This window comes from Conger conger, chromosome 3 (assembly GCF_963514075.1).
Source record: "Conger conger chromosome 3, fConCon1.1, whole genome shotgun sequence".
In the NCBI taxonomy this organism is placed as follows: Eukaryota; Metazoa; Chordata; class Actinopteri; order Anguilliformes; family Congridae; genus Conger; species Conger conger.
This window is the reverse complement of record NC_083762.1, coordinates 56,747,657-56,772,486: the sequence shown is the minus strand read 5'-3', so window position 1 is coordinate 56,772,486 and position 24,830 is coordinate 56,747,657. Positions and strand designations below refer to the sequence as shown.

Genomic DNA, 24,830 nt, shown 5'->3' with positions numbered 1-24,830 from the left:
GTGCTTACTGTGCGGCAATCAACTAACCCTGCCAAGTCCCTCGCTCTGTAACAGCGAGCCAATGATGCCCCTCTACGTGAGCCGGCCAAACTTGGCTTTTGGCAGGAAAGGAACATGTAGCTACCCAAATTGCACTCCAGACAAGAGATCACTGAAACTTTGTATTCTATTGCTTATCTAGTTAGAAAACAATACGAGTTCGCTATCAGTAACAGCAAGAAAATTAGCTGTTACTAGTCAGCTTCCCGAATTTACAAATATCCACCTGCAGCACAACGCTTGTGCAATCGCTACTACCGCATGTTCATATTGCCTATATTTTTTTGTAAGTGGATATTTGTAAATTTTTCAAGCTAACTATAGCTAATTTGCTTGTTGCTACCAATAACAAACTGGAATTGTTTTTAACTATATATACAGTCTTCTCTTAGATAATAAGCAATAATACACATAGTTTCAGTGATCGCTTGACTGGAGTGAAATTTGGGCAGCTCCACGTTCCTTTCATCTCTTTATGTCTTCACTCATGCATGCTCAGCTAAACCTTTATTTCTCTCAAACTGTAAGTTACAGTTGCATCATTTGTGGTAGACTATCATAACTTAGTTATATAGCCAGCTAGTTACCAGCTAGTAGCCAAATTACTTGCTTGCTGACAATATAGTTGTAAAGAGACAAATATAAATAGTGTTGTGTAGTCAAGATTTCATAAAGTCACCTGTTCAGCAAACATTTTCTTACTAGAACACAGGCTTTTGTTGCGTTGCGTTTGTTACTGTCAGCTTTCCAAAACTGTGCACGAGAATACTGAACTTTAAAATGACGCTTTATATTATGCGCTATATTCATAGACTGTGGGAAGCATAAACCACAAACGATGCAACTGCAACTTACAGTTTGAGACAAATAAAAGTTTAGCTGAACACGCGTGATTGAACACATAAAAAGATAAAAGGAATGTATAGCTGCCTAATTTGCTCTCCAGATAAGCGATCACTGAAACTCGGTATTATCCAAGCGAAGAATAGATATCTAGTTATAAAACGTGTTGTGGTTTGAGGTTGTTTGTTGTTGCAATTCCTCTCTTGACCATTAGGAGTCCGAAATTACCTATTGTACCTTTAAAGTATTTAGGAAAAACTGAATTTCTCCTGTAGACTGTCAGAATTTTTGTTCCAGAAGTCTAGGAAATGCTAACGAACTATAGATATTTCCGAAGGGAATGACGACATGACTTCTGAGGCATATGCATTATTCTCTTCCGCTGTCACTGCCGCCAAAGCAAAATACTATCAAACACAAATTCAGAACTCTACTTCTAACCCCCGGAAACTGTTCTCTATTTTCTCCTCTCTCCTCAACGCACCGCCTCCACCTCAGTCCTCCTTCGCTGCTGATGACTTTGCTGATTTTTTTGATGAGAAGGTCACAGACATCTGCAGATCCTTTACAAACACCGCCCCCCTCTCTGTGCCCTTCCCCCCCTCTAGGCCCATCCCTTCCTTTTCCACTTTCTCCCCCCTTACAGACTCTGATGTCTCTCAACTCCTGCTCTCCCACCGCCCTACAACCTTTGCCCTTGACCCTATCCCCTCTTCTCTTCTCCAGACTATCACACCTGACATTCTCCCATTTGTCACCTCCCTTGTCAACTCCTCCCTGTCTTCTGGCTGTTTTCCAGCATCCTCCAAGAGGGCCCACATCACTCCGCTGCTAAAAAAGCTGATGATCCCTCCATCATCCAGAACTACCACCCGGTATCTCTTCTTCCTTTTCTATCTAACACTATAGAACGAGCCGCTTCTACTCAACTTTCTACTTTCTTTTCTAACAACAACCTGCTAGACCCCCATCAGTCTGGCTTCAGATCTGGCCACTCGACAGAGACCGCGCTCCTCTCTGTCAGTGAATCACTCCATGCCGCACGAGCAGCCTCCCTCTCCTCTGTCCTCATTCTTCTAGATCTCTCTGCTGCCTTCGACACTGTGGATCACTCCATCCTCCTGTCCGCCCTGTCAGCAAAGGGCACCTGTGGCACAGCCCTGGACTGGATTGAGTCCTACCTCTCTGATCGCTCCTTCCAGGTTGCCTGGGCTGGTACGGTATCAACACCTCGGCCCCTTGCCACAGGAGTTCCCCAGGGCTCAGTCCTAGACCCGCTTCTTTTTTCTCTTTACACTCGTTCCCTTAGCCCTGTGATCACTGCACATGGGCTATCCTACCACTGCTATGCGGACGATACCCAACTCTTCATCTCGTTCTTATCATTTGATAGACAGGTTTCAGCCTGTATCTCTGCTTGCCTGAGTGACATCCAGAGCTGGATGGACAACCACCATCTAAAGCTCAACCCAGGTAAGACTGAAATGATATTCATCCCTGCTAATACCTCTGCTAATGGATCTCTCCATTTCCCTAGGGGATACCACACTCACGCCATCACCCAGTGCAAGGAACCTCGGCGTGGTGATGGACAGCAGACTGTCCCTCTCCGAGAACATTGCAGCGGTAACCCGGTCATGCAGGTTCTTCCTATACAACATACGGAGAATCCGCCCCTTTCTCACCCCCTACTCGACCCAGCTCCTGGTCCAAGCGATGGTTCTGTCCCACCTGGACTACTGCAATTCCCTCTTGGCTTGCCTCCCAGCGTCTTCCATCAGACCCCTCCAACTTATCCAGAATGCAGCAGCTCGTCTGGTCTTCAACCTTCCCAAATACTCACCCGTCGCCCCCCTGCATACTTCCCTCCACTGGCTGCCTGTCATGGCTCGCATCCACAGGTTGCTTGGCACCTCCCCCTCTCTGAACCTCCGTTGAGGTCAGAACTGTAGAATCTCTCCCCACCTTCAAGCGCAAACTGAAGACGCACCTCTCCCCGTCCCTCCCTACCTCCCTGTGAACCTTAATTGTTGTCTTACTGTGATTTACTTTGTGTATCGGTATTTTTAGTTGGCTAGGTAAGCAGTGTTTGGATAGTAAAGTTTGGTCAATTTTGCTTTGTTTGTTTGTTTGTTTGTTTATTTGTTTGTTTAAAAAAAAAAGCAGTTGAAATTGTACTTCTCTCTAGGGTCTTTCAGCGCACTTATCCCTGGTTATAGGTATGCACTTTGCTGTACGTCGCTCTGGATAAGAGCGTCTGCCAAATGCCATTAATGTAATGTGATGTAATATGCATAAATACTCAGGTGACTGTGGCAAGAATATAAACCATGGCTATCAACCAATCAGAATGGAATATGTATCCAAGCAATGGCATAATGCAGTATATTTAACTTCTATAAGGGTGGTCAATGCATGGACATGCATTGGAGATTGCAGGTAAAATAAAACGAATCTACCTACTTTCTACCATATCTAAAGCCTTTAACATTCATTGGGTTTCCATATACTAGATCACATTAAAATAGTTTTCCCTTCATGTGAAAATCCCTGCTGCAGCCTGAACTGTACTGGTCAAGCCTGCCACATTGATTTATAGTTAGTTTATTGGGAAGTTTAACAATAAAAAACTGGTGTTTGTCTCCCCCTGATTCAAAAGAAAGGCCATTTGCTGCAGACAAGCTGTCTTTCATCCCTCCTAACTAAAGCCTGCTAAATTTTTCCCCCGCATGTCACGTCCAAATCCTCATTCTTATTCATGCAGTTTGAAAGCTCTCTTTCTTTTCCCTCTTGGCAAATAGTGCCCGTCACCACTAAAATAAGTGTAGTGTAATGACAGACAGACACATTATGAAGCAGGAACAAATTGCCGCCTTTTTGGGTGAGAGCTGGGCATCGAAATGGTGTTTAGCCTCGCCCTCAACAGATTTTGCACGTTTCACAGTTGGTCAGTGTCACTCAGGATCTTGGAGTTTCTGATTCATTTAAGCCTGCTGGGCAGAGTGCACCATTCCCAGCTATTTTTTTCATATGTAAGTCCACAAAACAAATCGGGCAGGTGTGACCTTATCAAGATCATCAACATGCAGGCCATCTGATTGTTTGACCTTTTCCTCAAAACAGTGGTATTGGGTGCCTTGTTTACTGGGCCCCCCACACTTGTACTTTTGGATCTCAGCACAGCCAATGTGTTTGGGTTCTTCACGGTCACTGACACTGCCCTTAGATCCATTAATATTGCCTGATCAAGCATATCGGCCTCCATGTTACATCTGATGATCGTCCCCCCAACAACTCAAACTGTGTGATTACATCAAAATTCAGAATTGCATGGTGCATAGGCGGGAATCAATAAAGAGGACACATACACAAACATGAAAGTATTTGTTAACATAATTGTGGCATAGTTAAATGAACTTTTCATGGTTCTTTCTAAAGCGTGTATATAGCTGTTTACTATTTAAAACTCTCTCAAATATGCCCTACCACTTCAGACTTGGTCAGGAGTCAGTCTAGATTTTCACTACAGATTTAATCATGTACAACTCAGGTACACACGTAGAACTGACTTCAGATTGAGCAGTAAATCAACTTTCATAAAGAACAGTTTACTCTGATTTCATTGACATTCTACAAGAGTTACTGTCTCCCTGTCAAATAGACAATTTGTGAATTAAACAAAATACAAACGAACAGTATTTCCTTAGTTCTTATACATTGTCATGACCACTGGGCTCAAGTGGACACACATAATGGGGAGACCACACCGTTGTAACGTTAAACCAAGATTATTTATTAAAGTACAATTCTATAAACTAAAGCATATCTCAAACCAACAGGTTGATATCAAAAGTCAGTAAATGGGAAGCAAGAAAAGGCAAATCAAAAGTGTGTTGCAGATCAGTGAAATGTATGTGTAGTGCAAAGAGGCCAAAATTGACAAAAAGGATCAAAGGTGCTGCAGCCAGGCAATGGTGCGTGAGGCAATGGTGCCGGAGTCGAGCAGAGCAGAGCCAAAGAGACCAAACAACTGGCAGGAGATGTTGACCGCCCAAACTTAATCTGTCAAAGGTGGAGTGAGCATGCCCAGCATGGCAAAGCCAGGCGTGACAACATGGAAAGTGAGCTGTGCAGAGTAGGACAGGATACTGCATCGGCAAAGTAGAGCTAATGCAACCAAATAGCTGATTCACTATCAGTATCAGTCTATTAAGAAGGATTAACTGTCTGGACTTACATTAATAACCCTACTTTAATCATAATGGTACACAGGTGCACACACACACACAGACAAACACTCAAACCCCTGCCTTCTATGTCATATATAGCTTTTGATCTGTGACAAATTAAATAATAATAATAATAATAATAATAATAATAATAATAATAATCCATCCATCCATTATCTTAACCCGCTTATCCTGAACAGGGTCGCAGGGGGGCTGGAGCCTATCCCAGCATACATTGGGCGAAAGGCAGGAATACACCCTGGACAGGTCGCCAGTCCATCGCAGGGCACACACACCATTCACTCACACACTCATACCTACGGGCAATTTAGACTCTCGAGGAAACCCACGCAGACACGGGGAGAACATGCAAACTCTGCACAGAGAGGCCCCGGCTGACGGGGATTCGAACCCAGGACCTCCTTGCTGTGAGGGGGCAGTGCTACCCACTGCACCATCCGTGCCGCCCTAATAATAATAATAATAATAATAATAATAATAATAATAATAATAATAATAATAATAATAATAATAATAATAATAATAATCATTAACACTATTTTGGATGTTGGTTCTCCCACCTTCAAAACTGTGCTGTATCGATTTAGCAGAACAAGTCATATACATCCAAAGCACCTGTACCCACATCACCACTTTCATAGGAATAAATCCATGCCCATGGCAAATTGCCAACGAAATGTGCAATATCCTTGTGACTGAGGTGAAATCGGATTATTTCAATTAAATTCACATTTGAATTAGCTGCAGTTCATAACACTTCCACAAGACACGCACTGCAAAATTACTAGCGTTAAAGGCTCACTCAGCAATAAAATCTTAATAGCTTACAATGAGCAAAAAGACAGAGTACAATAGTATAGACTTATTCTCCTAATAACAATAAGGATAAAGAACCACATGGAAAGCATTTCAAAAAGAGCATTTGTATTTGAAAGAGTATCAGACCAACTACTACCTTGTTTACCTTGTTTTTGATGTCAGCAATTTGGTAGTCCTTGCGCTGGTCAGCACCATGCACAAGAACCCATCACTCAATCATCAGTAAAGCTATTGAAAGGAATAGTTAGCTGGAGCAGGGGTATCCAAGCTTATCCAAAAATGGCCGGCTGCAGAAAATGGTGGTTGCAGGTTTTTGTTTTTGTTTTAGCCCAGCACTAAGAGACCTGATTCTACTTAAAGGTATTTACCATTAGTTAACTAGTTGAGCCACCGGTCCTTTTCAAATAATATTGGACACCCCTGATTGGGAGTTTATGGGAAGTCAAGTAATTTATTTAATGTTACATACACAATACACCCTCTTAACAATTGTATATTTATCCATTGTGAGAAAAATGTCCATAGTTTCATACGGACAGATGTTGGCACAAAGTAAAAATGCTTCTATTTCGGGCTTCATTTCTGTGCTACCAGTTCCTGCAGCCGAATTATTGCGCAGACATTTTGCCCTGTAAATGTCAGTATTGTTTTGCCTATGTATGTCTTGACATCCTGTCCACTGGCACGGTTGTTAGCGTTGCACTGTTGCTATACCCGGCTGCTCCCCATTGTTCCTCAGTGTCAGCTTCTCTTCCTCTCTCTACCCCTTCTTATCCTCCTTCGTCTTGTGCACCCCCCCTAACTGTCCTGTCCTCCGGGTTTTTGACATAAACTAAGGAGAGGAATGTCCAAGTTTAGCACATCTTTCCTGTTTGTCCACGGGCAGACGGCCCAGTCATCCACCTCTGACTTTCCCACACTCTCAGACCAACGCCCCTCTGTGGCAAGCTTGGGCTGCTGCCAGGCCCGACACGCAGCCCGGCCAAAAAGAACATGCCAGCGGGGGTGCGCCAAGGGGCCACAGCTGGCAGGAACGGGAGTAGCCATGGAAACCGAGGTAGATTTGCATGCTGTAACAAACTTAGTCATGCTAATGCAGTGCAGCCCGTATGTATTTGGACAGTGGTACAATTTATGTTCTTTAGTCTCTACTCCAGCACATTGGATTTGAAATTGAACAATAAATAATAAGGTTAAAGTGCAGACTGTCTTCTTTAATTTGAGGGTATTTACAGTGCATCCATATTACGTAATCCATGAAGGAATTTAAAATATGCATTTTTATACATTGTCCCCCCATTTTATGGGACCAAAAGTAATTTGACATTTGGCTTTTCAACTCTTTCTGACTAGTCAGCTGTATTCAATCTCTTCCTTGGTGTGGGTATAAGAAAGCTTTCAGCATTTAGTTTTCATTCTAGGCATCTGATTTCCTTTGGAATTAGTGGAACAGTCAGAGACATCGGCCAGACAATAGACTTACCAAAACAAAATGTGGAACCTGATTTACGCAAATATTTAATCAGCCAATCATGTGGCAGCAATGAAATGCGTAAAAGCATGCAGACATGGTCAAGAGATTCAGCTGTTGTTCAGACCAAATGGGGAATAAATGTGATCTAAGTGACTTTGATTTTGGAATGATTGTTGGTGCCAGACAGAGTGGTTAGAGTATCTCAGAAACTGCAGATCCCCTGTGATTTTCATGCACAACAGTCTCTATAGTTTGCAGAGAATGGTGCATCCAGTGAGCAGTGATATGCAGAAGAGAATCTCTGAACAAACAACACATTGAACCTCTAAGTGGATAGGCTACAGCAGCAGAAGTCATAAAACAATCAATAATAGTCTAATAAATACCTAATAAAGTGCTCACTGAGTGTATGTATGACAGTATGCCTGCATAAATTTTGCAAAAGTTAATATAATTGAATCGTTGAAGCTGGAGTCCTGGCCATGAACAGCAGTATCACCATTTTGTTTCATCCAAGGCCTACTGAACTGGATCACTTTTAGACATCATTAGTCTGGGTGACTGTTAATGGAATTAACTACCCAATGTAAATTCCAAGTATTCAATTAGTCAAGTGTTCTAAATATATTGACATTCATTCCAACAGATATGAACACACCACAAATCATTTCTTCTTTTCAGTGAACAATTTATTTATCATTGAAGCAAAATAATCAAAATGATAAAACAGATAAAACCACAATAATTTGTAAGTATGTGATAGTGGTAATGTGCTGACATGAGTTCATGCAGGTAAAATTACATAAATCACATTCATGTCTTGCACCTGAAACATGCATATTTTACTTAGCTATGCATGACAACTTCATTGAGAATGGTTGCGACTGCCCCAGTGAGATAAATCTATTAATTTAATTGAATTTGATTGTTTTAATTGTATTGTGAGTGGATAGAACAATTTACCACCAAAGGCTGGTAAAGAATAGCTTTCAGGCTTTAGGTTTCCCTTTAAGGAAGTTGATTATAAATGTATATATTATATTAAGGGGGCTATACTTTCCAGTTATTGGGTAATGAGTTTTGTCAATGTTTGTTTAAATACAATGTTGAATATTTTAACATTAAATAGATTGTATGTCATTACTGTCTGCTTTCCAGTTACCAGGTTGTGAATTCGGACTCTAAATTTACAGTCATAAAAACACCAAAAAATCCAATTTAAGAATTTAAGTAAAACAAGCAATATTAAGCTATTTATACAGAGGCAATAAAATCTAAATCCATATTTACATCAAATACAAAAATATATTTCACAAAAGACGTATCGATAAAATTTACAATAAACAGCTCTACAAATTTACAAGTATAATAAGCCATTTAAATAATATTATATTTTTAAGAAGTGCCATGCAGGGCAGTGGCCAGAGTGGTCAGTCTGGATGCTATACCACATCTTGGATCTTGTTGAACCACAAGGTTTGGCCCTGCTCACACTTCCTGGAGTGTGTATCCCCCAGCCCTGGCTCCAGGTCACATGTCTGTGGGTAAACACAAGGAGAGGTAGTACACTAAGCATGGACTTGAAGGTATCAGGATATCAGTGCTATACATAGACAGGCGTTCAAAGTGTACTGACAGGCTTGCTGACAGCGACGGTAAACAGTCTGTTCCAATAAACATGCTAATTTTCACTTTATTGCACTGCTGAAATTAAGCTGGAACATACAGTACCCGCAAGGGCCGTATCATTACAAGGAAGTCCTAGCTCTCATCTCATAGGAAACAAACTGTGCCCTCCTCTTATGTAACACTAGTGTCAGACATTACAACCATTTACAGGTTTCAAGAATTATTAAACATAATTACATGAAGTTTTTCCTTTATATTCTTTATTTTACCTGGAAAGTCACATAATAAATTTTAAAAATGTTCTTACCTTCAGAGTAAATTTTTTACAAATATTTCATTGCTGCATTCACCACACAACACTTACTTGCTAATGTCTTGTCAAGGTCAGCAATAAAGTCCTCCAGTTCTTTAGTGTCACCAAGTTTTGCTGCAAATACAGCAGAGAAACAAGTCAAATCAGATGCCCATCTAGCATACTCTGGGAAGCGTGTCCAACACAAGGCACACACAGCAAGCACACCTCTAGACATCAGACAGGTGGGTGTAGGAGAGAACACCGGGCTGGCGGAATTGAGCTTCTCATCACTGAAACTGAGACTGTTTCTGTTGAGGGACTCTGCACCTGTTAGAAGAGAGGGAGTGAGAGTGAGAGTCACAGTCAGAATCCTAGAACCATCATTCACCTCTCGATATGCCACCTCGGTAGATGGAAGATACCAATAACAAAGGTAAATATGGGGAAAACTCTCCTGTATTCCATGGCATGAATGTTCCACATACTAGCTGCAACTTCTAAAACATGGTACACAATGGTTATCAAATTGTCCTCAAAACATAAAACAATATGTGAATAAGTATTATGTGCCCATGCAACATACAGGCATTGTTAGAATATGAATAGTTGTCGAGTCAACTTTTCAAGTCAATCAGTACCACCCCTGTAAGTTATTTACAGCTAAAGGGCTACTAAACACGGAAGGTGAAACTGCCTGTGCATATTATTGTTGCTCTATTTGGGTAACTGAGGATCTGAATGGGGAGAAAACGTTTCACCTCTCTCTCCCACCAGCCGGCTGGGTGACTGGGTTTTGATGACCAATCAATCGTATTCATCTTACTGTATAGGGAAGACAGACTTCCATATACCTTGTGGAAATGGAATATCGTGGAATATGTTGAAATTAAAGATGTCACCAAGATCAGAAAGGATATTGAAATACTAAAACATGTGTTAGCAAATGATTTCAGATATTGGTATATATTTCATGAAAACTGCTATAAAACATTTATCATTATATTATATTGCATTATATTGTATTTATCATAGAATAGGGAAGTCCAGAATGGGATATATTCATAAATCAAAATCCAGATTCCCCTCTGGTCTTCCAGCAGGGTGTCCTTGGTTCTCAGGATCCATCCCCATTCCTGTAAACAGGCCCTGTCACTTGCAGTAATGGTCATGAGACATGGCCCTAGCCCTGAACTCTCCTACTGTCCTGGGTTTTGGAGTTCTCCCTGCCTGCCTGTCTGTCTTTTTGTTGGCACGGTTGACTGGAGTCCCTCACACTCCTTTCTGTGCAGCCTAGCAGAGACAGAATCTAGAAGTTAAAAACCCCGGACAGCTCATTCCCCCGATTTTTAGAACTGAACTCAGGAGGCATTTGCCAATCCTGATATGGTACCGAAGATATGGTGGCTTTTTGCTGGCCGGTGTGAATACAATCTTAATAAATGATTTAAAAATTATTAGTAGAGTAATGATTAAAAAAAATAAACTTACCCGAATCAATTTAAACATTTCAGAAATACATATTTTACAGACAGTTTTTTATTATTATTGGATATTCATTTAATTCTTACTCTTGATAAGGGAGCCAATGAGTGTGTCATGCCATACAACTAAGATGTCAGTTAGATGCCCTTCTTTGTGGAGTTCTTCAAAGAGCGTCATCAGTAGAGTAAGTGCTATGGACTCATTTTTGTGTATTCCCACAGAATTCTCATGGCCACAACACATGTGGCTGTGAGATTAAGTAACTGTATGCAAGGGGGGCATGGAACATTTGGAACAATTTAACAAGGAATTCTGTAGAATACATTAGTCTCCGACACTGGATTGGCCTGACTTCCGTAAGCATTTCCGTAAAAAGTGGTCTCAGATCTGCCTGCTGGAATATTTGGAAGGCTAGGAGCATACTGTGCCAGTAAAGCATACACACTCCTGTACTCAACTCTGTACAGCTTGCTATATTTGACAGTTGTTTGCACTTCTTTGTTCCTTGTAGAACAGTGTTGAGAAGTGTAGAGAACATAGTGCAATGATTATTTACACAGCAAAACTCTCACCAAAAAACCCCCCACCTATACCAGAGTTTGAGTCCACCAAGGACCACCTGTACATTAGCATCACATGCATGATTTCATGATTTTTGGTTTTGCTCTGCATATGCATTTGCTTTGAAAAGCATGGACGTTTCTTCTCACATAAAAAAAATGTGCCAACCACTTTCATTGTTGAATGAAGGCAAGCCCATCTAGCCAAAATGTTGTTATGGGAACCATTGTGCTGCGGTCATGAGGCTGCATGGCTACAGTAGCAGAAAGAAGATAATAACTCAATATGCAATCATCAGTTTGCAGAAAATAATGTGAACTTTTCACAGGTGCCAGGGTACAAAGCAGAGCAATGCGGTTAAAACCGATGAGCCTTTTGGTATTCCACGCTTACTTCTGCTCTCAACTACACCCATACAAATAATTGATTGAGTTTAAGCTGCAGGCTGTCCTTGGTAAAAAAAAAAAATGTTTTGCTATGGTCTGATATAGGAGTGAAGGAGGATACAGCAGTTCAGAAAATGAGAACAGTAATTGGTTAGAACAAAGACCAGAGCACCCAGGAAGGGAGATGTGCTTGCCTGCTATAGCATACCTATACCTGGTTGAAAAGTAGTAGCACCTTAAACATATTTGAGAACATGTTATACTGTGTGTGGGCATCTCTTTACAACCACATACTAGCCTAACACAACTACTGTTCCACTAAGCCACAGATAAAGAGTATATGATCTGCTCAATCAATAATTACAATTTGAATAGAAAATTAAACAGACCATGTGACCTAATGCTAGTTCTACGCTCTCACAAAATATCTATGTTGTATATATGTTAAATACCTATATGACTATGTTTATGGCCCAGGAACGGACATTCTGAAATTGGCATAGGCTAGTAGAAAAAACAAGGCTTGCAGCAAAATTATTATAAAGCATACATGTAACTGAAATTTGGACGAACAGTTGATAGACTCGTAAAATATGTCCATGTTTAGTTTTTGTGAACGATTAAGGGCTGTGCTGTAAACTGATTCGCACAGACGAATGTTGTGATCTGGTAGGTTACACGTGTTGTGTTTACTTGGATGATCTAGTCTACCCCATTTAATTAAAAACTTTCAGAAGATTGATGCAGTTCACACTTACTTTCTGAATCGCTGATGCCGCTGTCGCTGACGCTGGCGCTACTCCGCCTTTTCACAGTTTTTAAATGTTCTTCGTATCTGAAATGTCTCTTTTCCATGGGAGACGTAAAGTCCTCAATTACTGCGTCGAACTCGCACAGCACAGCATTAAGATCGTCGTCTTCTTCAATAAATTGTGCTGTTGGAATAGGACAGCGCATCACTAAGGTGGTCTGAAACGGCACATGTGGTGCAGCATCGATTTTAAAACCAGGAGCCCTATGAAATCTATTTAAATAGCATAGAATACATCACTACATGATTTATTATGTTGATTTTAATATTGGAGTCTGTTCACGTGCATTACTAATATGCAAAGTTGTACAGTAGCCTATTAAAACACAAGATTAAAACATGTAAAAAGAGGAACATGTGCAATAACCTAGACTATGCCCATGCCTATGTGACAAGTCTGTCTGCAACTTGCAGTTTGCTTGAGATGGAAGGCATACAATACGCATAAATATTCTTTTAACTTACATTTGCTCGGAGATTTCATTTTTGGAGACTTCATTGTGAATGCTTTAAGTCTATATCTTGACGTGTCCGCTGTAGGCTACACGGGTTAAAAGCGAACTTCGCTATAAAGTGGATTTATTGGATGTATACTAGTGTTCCCGGGTTACGCGCCTCCTCTGACAACTTGCTACTTTCGGATCAAGACTCCTTTTAAATGTTCCCTAAACCGGGTAGGGGGCGGTGACACAGTGGAGAAGAGGGCGGTGTCGGGGGCCTGCTTCTTCACTTGCCAGTAGTATTGCCTTAGACCAGTTATAGGGGTCAGCTATGCGGTGGCGTCATTCCCCTGAAAGTATGTTTGTAAACAACTACTGTGGTTCGTAGCAGGAATGTAGGGCATAGCTACACATAATACCTTTATATTTTTACCCGTGACCTTGCCCTGACCACCTCCCTCGCTCATATCGGGTTATTCTTGGGCAGAGAGGGTAGAAATGAAATGTGAGATACCTATATATTTGCCTATCCGAAATTATGTAATCTGATGTGATCTTGTTTCATCATCATCATCCTCACTGACGTAGGCTATTTGGTATGAATGCTTATACACTTGATCAAAAGTAAACTTAGCAGAAATACGGTGGTATTTTGGCTTTTTGTATGGTTGGCACAGGAGTATCTGTATCAATTGACATCCTTCCTTTCCATTAGGCCTACCCTACTTGTTCATATTAACTGACGCATGAACATTTGGAATATCTGCAATTCAATCAATTAAAATACTACAAATATAATAACAATAATCTGCCTCAATAAAATAAGTTTTATAAGGCTTTTAAATGCATAACCAATGAAGGTGGTGAGGGAAATAAGAAAAGGTTTGATTCGTTTAAGGTAACAGCGACATCTAGCGTTTTCTGTGAAAAACTGCAGCTGTATAAGTGTAAGTGTCCGTTCTAAGCAAATGTACTTCAGCGATACTTTTCCCACATCACATTTCAAGGATGTAATTGAATCAACACATTTGGGTCCCAGTGATTATTTTTCATTTACATTATGTTCAACCATTCAGCTAAGGAATTAGACTATTTTTGTTTATTTAAATGCACTTATATGGTTGTGGATTAATTAAATGTCCCTCCTTGATTTTCAAATGGGGCAGATATACACTCAGTGACCTCTTTATTACAAACACATTTATAGTACTTTTATAGCTACTGGGTACCTCCCTTTACTCCCAGAACAGCTGGAATTCTTTGTGGCCTGGATTTGACAAGGTGCTGGAAACATTCCTTAAAGATTCTGGTCCAGGTTGATGATAGCATCAGTCATCAGTTACTGCAAATTTGTTGGCTGCACATTCATGCTTCGAATCTCCCATTCCACCACATCCTGTATTGGATTGGATCTGGTGACTCTGGAGGCTATTACACTGAACCCAGTTCATGGAATCAGCTTGAGATGATGTGCTCTTTGTGACAGGATGTTTTTATCCTGCTGGAAGTAGCTATCAATAGATGGATACATTGTGGCCATGCACATGGTCAGCAACAATACCCAGGTGGGCTGTGTCACTTAAACAATGTTCAATTTCTATTAAGAGGCCTAATGTGTGCCAAGAAAACATTTCCCACACCATAATACCACCACCAAAAGGCTGAAACCTTGACACAAGGCAGGACGGATTCATGACCCTACCATCTGCATGTCGTGGCAGAAATCAAGAGGCAATGTTTTTCAACAAATCTCAGGAGAGCAGCAATTTCTGAGATAGTGACACAAACTCCATGGCCCCACCAATCATTCCACAGTCAAAGTAACTTCATCATATTGGTCTGAACAACAACTGAACCTCTTGAACATGCCTGCCTGCTTTTATGCATTGAGTTGCTGCTACACGATTGGCTGATTAGATATTTGAATCACCAAGCTAGTGTACAGGTCACTGGGTGTATTTCACAGTGTCACTGTCTTTTTTGTGTCTGTTTTTTTATAGCTGCCAGAGCTTGATTACTGCTGTATTTTGATCTATAGCTAATTTCCATATTAATTTTGTCACATTAAAGAGTGAAAGGTGAAGGTAAAAATCATAAAGATACATATCACAGTGAAAAGGCGATAATGGTCGAATGGTACTTCTCTTCCACATCCTATAAAAATATCTCTGCTTTGGACTGAAGCTCCCTTCTCTGACACTCCAAACCCACTCCACCACAGAATTACATAGAAAAAGTGACAAGAGTCAGATATAATTCAGAATAATGCTTCAATGTATTTATTTCCCGTCCTTCATGCAAAATGTACCAATTACATAATCTAGTGTAAACATATGGGTGACAGATACCAGTAAATATGCAAACATTGTATAGTTCAATAAAAAAAGATTGGTACAACTTTGTTACTGTATATTTTTTACATGTATGTTCCAGAGAATAATTTAGGCCTATTTTATTTAAGATGACAGCAATTTTGAATATAGGTATATTTTCCATTCATCTTTATGGTACAGTAATGCATTGATGGTAAAATGATTGTGGATTCAAATTGTAATTCAAAATGTGCCCCAAAGTTATTTTATCTTCACTACAACCTCAAGCATTTAATTTTTTTTTTATATTGTCATTAATCAAACGCTTATTGTTTAACCCAATAATAAATTGCTTAGCATTGAGGTGGCAGTTTTAAAAACAATTCACTTTTCATGATCAATTTCTCAGTAAATATGTTCAGAATTGACACATTTTCTTATGTAATGCTCTGGATAATTATTAAATATTTTCAGGCTAGTTAGCAGCAACATTTGCATTATTGCATTTTTATTACTGGATTGTATGGAAACCATGCTAAGACAATATCCATTATAAAATATTCAGCTACAGATCCCTTTCACTCATTCAGGAACCCTCATTGGTTACCTCTATTACGTCATACCAGAAAAAAAAAAAATTCAAACATAAATACAGTAAATCTCAGCAATGCTAATTGTGATAAAGGCATTTCTCTTTAAAGTATTTTAAGGCTGCTACATTCAAATTCAACATTTTACAACATTGTGAAAAGGACTAACACCCAAACATTTTTAAATATAATTTTTCCACTGCATGGTTGAGCTGTTGTGAACTGAGATACAGTACTGCATTCCTATATGATATGATGGGGGGTAAAAAGGATAATTGGAAATCACAAGGTCCCAAACACACATTGGACATAAGAAACCAACTCCCAAAAACAAGTGTCCCATGACCAGGATGTAACCACGCAGCAGGATTCTTTTCAATTCATTTCACAGCCACAATAGTTTGAAATGTCTATACCTCTAATACAGCTTTCTTAGAAACTTTACCCATTGATTTGAGTGATCTGAACCAAAACAAACTCTTGGCCATTATAACTGACCCGCAATGCCTCAACACACGATGGAAAAGGGGTCTATACACAAACTAGGCTATGCTACAGTGCAAATATCTGGCCCCATTTAAAAAAATGTCAGTTAACATTTGAAAAATAGCGACTGTAGTGTCAACACAGACAGGTTCTCTCCAGCTCCTGCTCTTCAGACAGAGCCATTGGCCTGCATTCAACAGGTTGCCTCAGCCTGAGAGGCTTGTGGTTCTTCAGCTTGTATGCCAGGGTCAAGAAAATGGCATCCACGTGCTCCTTCTCCGCCGGGTCCTTGGCGGACGTCTCGAAGAGGGGAAAGTTGTAACCATCGGCCATTCGTTGGGCCAGCGTGGTGGACACTTCCCCCCTGCCCTTCAGGTCGCACTTGTTGCCCACCAGGATCCGGGGCACCATGGGAGGGACGGAGTGGCGGCCACACTCCTCGATCCACTCCGGCAAGCTCTCAAAGGAGGAGAGCTTGGTGATGTCGTACACGAAGATGATGGCGTGGACGTTGCGATAGTAGTGCTCCACCATGCTTTTGCGGAAACGCTCCTGGCCTGCTGTGTCCCATATCTGCAGCTAAGGAAGGAAGGCCTAGGTTAAGTGCAACGGTTAGGGCACTGCTCTCTTAAATCGGACGTCACGGTTCAAATTCCACGTTAGGCAAGGTGGTTAATGTGAATTGTCAGATGTAAGCTGTGAAATATCCAACTGTAAGAAGGATGGTGTGTTAATATGCTCGTTGTAGGAATGTAAATTGCTATGGATTGGGGTGACTGCTGAGGAAATTAATAACCAGCTCCTTAATATGATTTGGAAGCAAAGCCCTGTGGTGTTATTGGTGGACTGTTTTGAATTCATTTGATATTGAAATAACATTTAGCTCATGCTAAATCTGCTGCTCCAGTTTGTCAGCAGATCTGTGGTCTAGGGGTTCTCCAGCTAAGCACACTGAAATCCACCCAATCGATTTTCCTGCTGAAGAGACAACACTTGATGAATACAATTTTAACCATCCTATATAAATATAGAAGGCTGATTTCGTCGATCAAAATTCCAATCCCAAATCACCCACATGCAATAACGGATAGTAATCCTTTGCATCTGCAGGTAGCTAGCTAATGTAAATGGGCGGTTTCTGGCCACTAGTGTTGTATGCTTAAATGTTCCTGTTCGAGTAAAATACTCTCATTAACACACAGTTACTAATGTTAGCTAATAATCACAAACAATCCAACAGAAAGAATAACAGATTAGAAAAAAATAACGTTAACAATTAGATAGACCAACTGTAGGCTGTACTGTGTTCTTGCTAACGGAGTATTAATCAGATAAGACAGAGCATATTTTAATTTGTATTTTAAAAGGAATGTAGATATGTAGTTTAGGTTGATAGATTATGCATAAATAAACAACAACTGAACATTTTAGTTATACCAAGGTAGCTAGCATTAGGTAACTTGCACGATGTATTTTCTCACCTTGATGTTTTCGCCATCAATGTCCACAGTCCTTTCTCTGAAATCCACTCCGATTGTAGCTTCAGGGTTTTTAAGAAAACGGCCCCCGCAAAATCTATAACTTAAACACGTTTTCCCTACATTCGAATCCCCGATAACAATAATTTTAAAAATTCGAGTCTGGAGACCATCATATTCGCGGTGCAATTGCTTTGCAGAACTTGTTCTATTGTACACCGTAACGAAACCATGATCATTTTTGTTTTCATTTGCCATGGCTCGCATACGCCATCGCGAATCCTCGCGAGAGTAGTTTAATCTTTGTAAAACTACGTCAGTCTGCAGGTTTTCGGCCGGTTTTTATATTCGACTAAATAACTCTCAACATGCAATTGCTTTCGAGTACTGAAACGCATAAATACTGAGAGATACTTTTAATGCAATACTAATCATTGAAAGTACAAACTTATAAACAAAACCACTGCGCATTATTGATACTACTTCAACATTGATAAATAAATAAATAGATAGACTCAAATGTTCAGTTTTATAATTTCAAAGGCTGTTATGCTTTGTGCCTTTTAATAGAATCTCCGGAGATAATTCAACAGTGTTGATTATGCGCAAATATTTTCCCCTAATGCACAGGGATTATTATGAGGGCAGTTTCACTCCTCTAATAAGCTTCTGCCATTCCCAAGGATGATATCCCATCTGACAACCTAGACTGTACCTTCTGAGCTCCAGAGCTGTGGTACCTGCAGAATCTGCTAGTTGCAGATTAGAAGACCGAACACAAACCGTTCCAAAAATTACAGTATGACCTTCTGATTAATTAATTCTGTTTGGGTTTTTTTATCTGGGGAAAATGTTTTCTCCAGAACCTGCAGAAAAAAGGCAACCACCTCAAGAGTTTGTAAGAGTTTGTGAGAGTTTGTAACACACTAACACACACATTTATTCATGTGTTTGTATACATGTACACAAGTATTTGTGGCAATACACACACCAGTGTGTCAAGATGCTGAGGCCCTCACATTGCACAAAAACATTTTAACATCTCTAAGCATCCAATAATAAAAACCTAAACTTCTTTAAGAGTCCAATAAAAATATGTTGGGTGTGGCTAAGGATATCAGCCATCACATGCACATCCACAGCCTATCTCCTACAGGCAGACTGTTTTCATATAAAGTCCTACTATGACATTGATATCTTCCTCAACCAGCACCATCACAACCCCTGAGCCTAAATTATCCATCGGGCACAATGTGTAATTACTATTTTCTAGAACCCTGAAGCGTTGAAGCATAATTGCATAGGCACTTCATGAAACAGATGCTGTTTTAGATGTAAATAAAACAAACTGAACCTGATGAAGTGATAGCAAAATGTGTAATTTGCACCCAAGCTTGCAATTCAATTGCAAGTGTTGTAATAAAGTCTTGTTATCTTTTCTTTTTTGAGTGTGCGGTTCAGAATACCAGTTACTGCTGGCCTTTATGTTCTTTGTATCTCATTGGACCAGCACGTCCTTATATTATGCTGTGCACAAGGCTCTCCTCCTTTTCTTGAATTAAACAAATATTTTATGATAAAATAATGAGCGGCAGCACAATATATATGTTATTTGCATTCACACACAGAGTTTTATCCAGTACAGTTTATGGATGCCCTTTTCAAGTAGGATTTCCATGTTTCGTACGAAAAGTGGACAAAATGGGGCACATACGGGAGGACTAACATGATCATTATACTTCAGCAAATTAGTAAACATAAAGATTTGAGCACATGGAAAGTTGTGAGCTCCTGCAAATCCTTCCGGTTCATTGGTCAAGATGACGGCGTAATATGCTAGATCTTTTTGCAAGCGCTCAAAATGTTCTAAATCTGGCCCATATTCTACAGAATTAATTCTATCTAATTTTGTTATAATTCATTATTAGAGATGGTATAATAAGCACAAAATGTGGGGTTCTAGTAAAAACTGTGTTCTCTAGTCAGACAATGGAGAACAACATCTCTAAGACTATTCCCAGTCAGAAGGTTGTCCTTATAAGTCCTCAGTTTGAGTCTGAGTTTACTCATTATCATCCTTGCCCCTCTGCTGAAAGCTCCTGGATTTCCCATTCTCTAGCTTCCTCTTCCTGCTGACCTCCTGTGTGGCTCGCTTCTCCACCGTTGGGACGATGGTGCTCTCTTTGATCTTAACCTCACTCTCCTCCTGGTCACCGGGCTCACTGTGAGAACAATAGGAAAAACCACAGCACGGTCACCAATTCCACTCCATGAAAATACCAAGTGGAGAGCAATGGCACCTGTTTTATTTTCTGATTTAGGGAACGCATTGTATGGAGCACCTCCACTGCACTTTAAATACTTTGTTTATGGAATTCAGCTGGTAATACATGTGTTATAGCAGGAGTTCTCAAACTCAGTTCTGGAGGACTACTGTTTTTGTAACAGTCAATATTTGTTTAAAACAGGTGTTTAATATTCTTAACCATTTTCCCCCTCAAATTTAACACAATGCAGGTCTTGCTCATTGATTTGTTTTCAGTGACCAGATGTATCCAACCAGGTATACCCAATTAGGACCCCACTTATCTCACATGTCAGTCTGTAATGGATTATCAGTTATAAAGTGTTTGTTTATAAAGGAATCATTTGGCATATAGCTAATTACATTGCAGGACACGCCTTTTTTAAACTATTTAAAATGCCATATTTTCTCTCATTGTTTACTCACTATACACTGTTTTCTATCTATTGCATGATAAGGTAGCAATCGTATGTAGTATATTGACTGCCGATAACTTGATTGTGCAATTGATTGTGCTTGCTATGGCAATATTCTTCCTTCTCCCATTGTTTTCCATTGCTTATTAAATCAGCCTTTGTGCCAAGGTTGTTTCTGTATCTTATCTTCTACCCTTCCTTGAACATGAAGGAGAAGGGAGATAACAGGGACACTAAAGATAAAAGGGGCATCTGGCCAGTGAAAAAGACAAAGATTAATTTTCTTTCCAAACAAGATGCTTTAAATATAAAAATGTAAACAAAGGATGAACTGTGTAACAACATAACCTAAACATTACAATATCAGCAGATGCCATCCTGAAAAATCTGGATAATAGAAAATTATGATGAATATACAAACTGTATAAATATTCCATGTAATCTTTTACAAGATTATCATTAGCATACCAAGCAGATTGCAATCTTCTCCCAAGCTCATGTTAAATTTGCCTGAGAACTGCATCACTGACTCTGCCTAGTGTTTTCCCTGGCCTGAACTCTGTCCCCTGGTTCCTTCTAGTCCCGCATCACTCTGAAACTGGATTTTTTTTTTTTGCACCATTCTTTGCAAACTCCAGAGACTAGTGTGCATGAAAATCCCAGGAGATCAACAGTTTCTGAGATACTCAAACCACCTCCTCTACCACCAACGATCATTCCACGGTCAAAGTCACTTAGGTGACACAAAGGTTTCATACTTAAGAGTAAGTAAGCTAATCAGGTTTGAGGGAACAGTGTTCTGTGACTGCAGCCAGTGCAGTTCAGCAGTTGCTTCAGGGTTGAATTACTCCTGGGAGAACAAATAATCAGCTGTGAGGTCAGGTCAACTTACTTTGGATCTTGTTCCTCCTCAGCCTGCTCTCCCGTCGCACACGGGCTGGTCTTCCGGGCCTTCTTTGCTGGAGTTTCCTCTTCTTCCTCATCCTCAGGTGGAGTGATCTTGTCATCATTGGTATCATCGTCATCATCATTTGCGTCATTTGTGTCGTCAGAATCGCAACTATTATCCTCCTCCTCATCAGCATTGTTATCCGAGAACATTGAAATTATAGTCAGGATCATATGTATCAAGCAAGATATGTATGTCATCTTTTGTCACAATAATGAGCAACAACGTTTGCTCATTTTCAAGTTGTTTAGCAGGTATCACGTTCGAATATAGCTGCCAACAATTAAACATCAGAAAAGAAGAACCAAGCAACTCAGATGTAAATGACCAGTAATAACACCCCCCACCCGCATCACTCTGAAACTGAACTTGGCTACCTGAAGCACTCTGGAATCCTCCTCCGCACCTGTTAGGCTCTCCTCTTCCCCTGATAGGGCCTCGGGGTTGGGAGAAGGGGTATCCTCCTTCTCTTCCGGGGGAGATAATTCTGCTGGCTTCTCCCAACTGGTCTCTGGATGAGTGAAATGTGAGAAATTAACATAATCACCAGTAGGCACTTTCCATTGGAGAATTATGTAGATATTTATGATACATAAAGAAATAAATCCAAATCACACAGTCTCGATGTCATGGTTGTTGGAAGAGTAACCCACCCTCTGTTTCAGAGTTATAGTAGTAGGTCCCATCTGGACTTGAAACCTCCACCCATGGACCAGTTGAAGATTTCTTCAGAAAACAAAACAATATGGACAGGAACAATATTACAGTTATTGCTTCTTTGTTAGACTGTATCACATTATCATTTAGATGACCACAAAGACACATGAGAAAAAATGTAAATAAACAATCATTACAGTTTTCTAATATTTGTCAATCTAGCGGAAATGTCAAAAATGAATAAGAGGCCTACCTCATTTTCAGCTTCTGTCTGTTGTGAAGTTTTCCTTTCAACCTCAAATTCCTCTGGTTTCTCCCACTGAGCTTCTGGAATTAAGACAGAACCAAACAGTCTGTGGCCAAATACACTGCTTTTCTATAACTGGTAGACAAAACACATTACTTTTGTCTTCAATAAATAAATAAATAAATAAAGAGTTTTGATACATCCCATTTGGCCTCCCTACTTTGGAATTTCCAATTATTTTCAAGATGCAGTGGTCCACTGTTGGCCTCCATTGTTGATTAAGGAGAGCACAGACAAGCGTGTGCTCTAATCCAAAGCGCAGGATGTTAGCTGCCACTTATCACACTGCAGTTCACAAGTCAGGCTTACAGTGACATAAGTTGTAGGGAAGACATTTAATGTGCTGAACAACTGCTGATTAACAGGGAGGACTGGTGAGTGATGGGGATTTGCCATTCCAGCTGGCTCAATCCTTCCTATAGCTGGGGATGTTAGAATCAATAGTGCATCAACCTGCTGGGTGTCTGCCACACTCAGCCCTGGCACAGTCTGAATTTGATAACATCCATGCACTAGAGCAGTAATTCAACAGGACAAGCCACCCAGCAGTCCAATATAATCAGGTATTACATTGAATATTAGATTCATGATATAATAGTAATATCATACATGAAGAACCAATGGAAAGAAATACTCTGATATAAACCCTATTTTAGTTAACTTATTTAAAAAAATGTTTTTCCTGAAAGCAACACGCATTTCATACAGCTCAGTGCAGGAGGATTTGGTGTTGATAATTTTTGTAGATCAAGTTTCTTGCTAAAGGAAGAGGAAAAATATAGTTAGCAGTGTGCCTATCAGCTTAACAATCTCCAGATCTTATGTTTCTTATGTTTTTATTTTTAATTTATAAAAATATGCCATAACCAAGTTTATAAATGTGGAAATGGTAAGTATTCATCTTATGGATTTATTTTGGACAAGGTCATTCAGTATTTGGGTGATTCATCTATTATGGAGTTTTTCTGTCCCCAGGGTAGAAATAATAATAATAATTTTAAAAATGTGATGGTAATGATATTTTGCTGTGACAACTTTGAAAAAAAGCAACATAATATAAAAAATGATCAAAGCTATTATAAGATCAGAACACATAATAAAGCTTTTGAAATGTAGAAAAACAGTTTAAAGATGGTGCGAAACTGAGGTGATGTAATGCCTACCTCCTGTCTGTGTGTTGTAGTAGTAGGTCTGTCCGTCATCAGTGACTCCCTGAACCCAAACTTCTGACATATTTTCACTGGTGAAAGGTGCCTCCGTGTCAGTCTTTCCACTCTGAGTTTCTCCACTGCCTTCACAGATGCAAGTAAAAAAAGAGGCCCAAAATGGCATAGAAACTATATAATGCAACGGTTCAATTTAGTGTAACAAGAATAAATTGTTCAATTGTTAAAATAAAAATACATTGAAGTTAAAATGTCTGCTCATTTAAACATTCAAACATTTAAACATTTTATTTTACTGAAACCTCCAGCTCAATTTCAACATAAACAACTTGTGTTCTTAAATAAGCCCCTGAATCACTACAATGTTTTTCTTTATATTTCAATATTCATCATATCTGTAATGCATGTACAATTCCTGAATAGGTGACTAAGGGATGTAGTGGCCTATGTTTTATTTATTATTATAATTTCAATTAGCATGTAAGTGGTTACATTACCTGTTTCCGAAAGTAGCCTTTCCAGTCCCTCCACTCCCAGGACCTCCTTTTCCATAGCAGTCAACTCCTCAGACAATAAAATACCTCTACTTGGCTTTGGCCAATACTCCTCTTCTTAATCTCGAGATGCCGAGTTTCAATAGCAGTCAAGTCACGTATGTGACTAATTCGTGGAGAGCAGGGGTGTGCTTATTTCTGGGTTCTCACGTCTATTGCTTATCTCTGCCAAAAACTTGGCCATCCTCCAGTTGTGTCCCATGTGGGTTAAGTTGCAAAGTCATCCTCTAGGCGTACTTAAGTTCTACACAAAACTTTCAGTAGCCTAGTCAGCTATACCTATTGTGAACACGTGTCTGTTTTCCGTTTGAGGATAGCAACATAAAAATTATTTATTAGAAAGTTGGTTGTTTTTTATTTTATCGCGAAATCAAATTTACAAAATCTCATTCTACACTAGGCTATTATAGTGTAATTCTGAATCAGGTCTACTACATAGATTCTACTACATAGATGTCAAGTTGAGTAGGCTAAACTAAAAGTTATAGGTAGCATAATGACTGCGTAAATTACCTTCGTTGGCCTGGGGGGAATTGATGTTACTGCTACTGTAATTGCTTTAGGTCTTTGAATTAGACTGC

At 39.8% G+C, this 24,830-nt stretch overlaps 3 protein-coding genes across 6 annotated transcripts; all 3 read right to left on the bottom strand.

The window, feature by feature from the left end:
• Positions 1–8,092: 8,092 nt before the first annotated feature.
• LOC133124566 (regulator of cell cycle RGCC-like) lies at positions 8,093–13,227 on the bottom strand. The gene is made up of 5 exons (XM_061235867.1): positions 13,055–13,227; positions 12,537–12,713; positions 9,575–9,676; positions 9,419–9,481; positions 8,093–8,963 (listed from the first exon to the last, which is right to left on the bottom strand). Exons 1-5 carry the CDS (start codon positions 13,086–13,088, stop codon positions 8,956–8,958), a joined length of 384 nt encoding a protein of 127 aa, XP_061091851.1. The 5' UTR covers positions 13,089–13,227; the 3' UTR covers positions 8,093–8,955.
• Positions 13,228–15,282: 2,055 nt separating this feature from the next.
• On the bottom strand, positions 15,283–18,652 carry zgc:101559 (Ras-related protein Rab-33B-like). 2 transcript variants are annotated; one of them, XM_061234966.1, is made up of 2 exons: positions 17,899–18,652; positions 15,283–16,996 (listed from the first exon to the last, which is right to left on the bottom strand). In XM_061234966.1, exons 1-2 carry the CDS (start codon positions 18,160–18,162, stop codon positions 16,553–16,555), a joined length of 708 nt encoding a protein of 235 aa, XP_061090950.1. In that variant the 5' UTR covers positions 18,163–18,652; the 3' UTR covers positions 15,283–16,552. The 2 variants fall into 2 exon arrangements, with proteins under 2 accessions (XP_061090950.1, XP_061090951.1); XM_061234967.1 differs by having other exon boundaries at positions 15,283–16,990.
• Positions 18,653–18,790: 138 nt separating this feature from the next.
• On the bottom strand, positions 18,791–24,359 carry LOC133124082 (WW domain-binding protein 4-like). 3 transcript variants are annotated; one of them, XM_061234964.1, is made up of 7 exons: positions 24,193–24,359; positions 23,693–23,821; positions 22,476–22,549; positions 22,219–22,291; positions 21,943–22,076; positions 21,509–21,687; positions 18,791–20,117 (listed from the first exon to the last, which is right to left on the bottom strand). In XM_061234964.1, the coding sequence occupies exons 1-7, from the start codon at positions 24,245–24,247 to the stop codon at positions 19,958–19,960; spliced, it is 804 nt and encodes a 267-aa protein (XP_061090948.1). In that variant the 5' UTR covers positions 24,248–24,359; the 3' UTR covers positions 18,791–19,957. The 3 variants fall into 3 exon arrangements, with proteins under 3 accessions (XP_061090948.1, XP_061090947.1, XP_061090949.1); XM_061234963.1 differs by having other exon boundaries at positions 21,509–21,690; positions 24,193–24,358; XM_061234965.1 differs by having other exon boundaries at positions 21,509–21,690; positions 23,693–23,817; positions 24,193–24,333.
• Between the last annotated feature and the right edge of the window lie 471 nt (positions 24,360–24,830).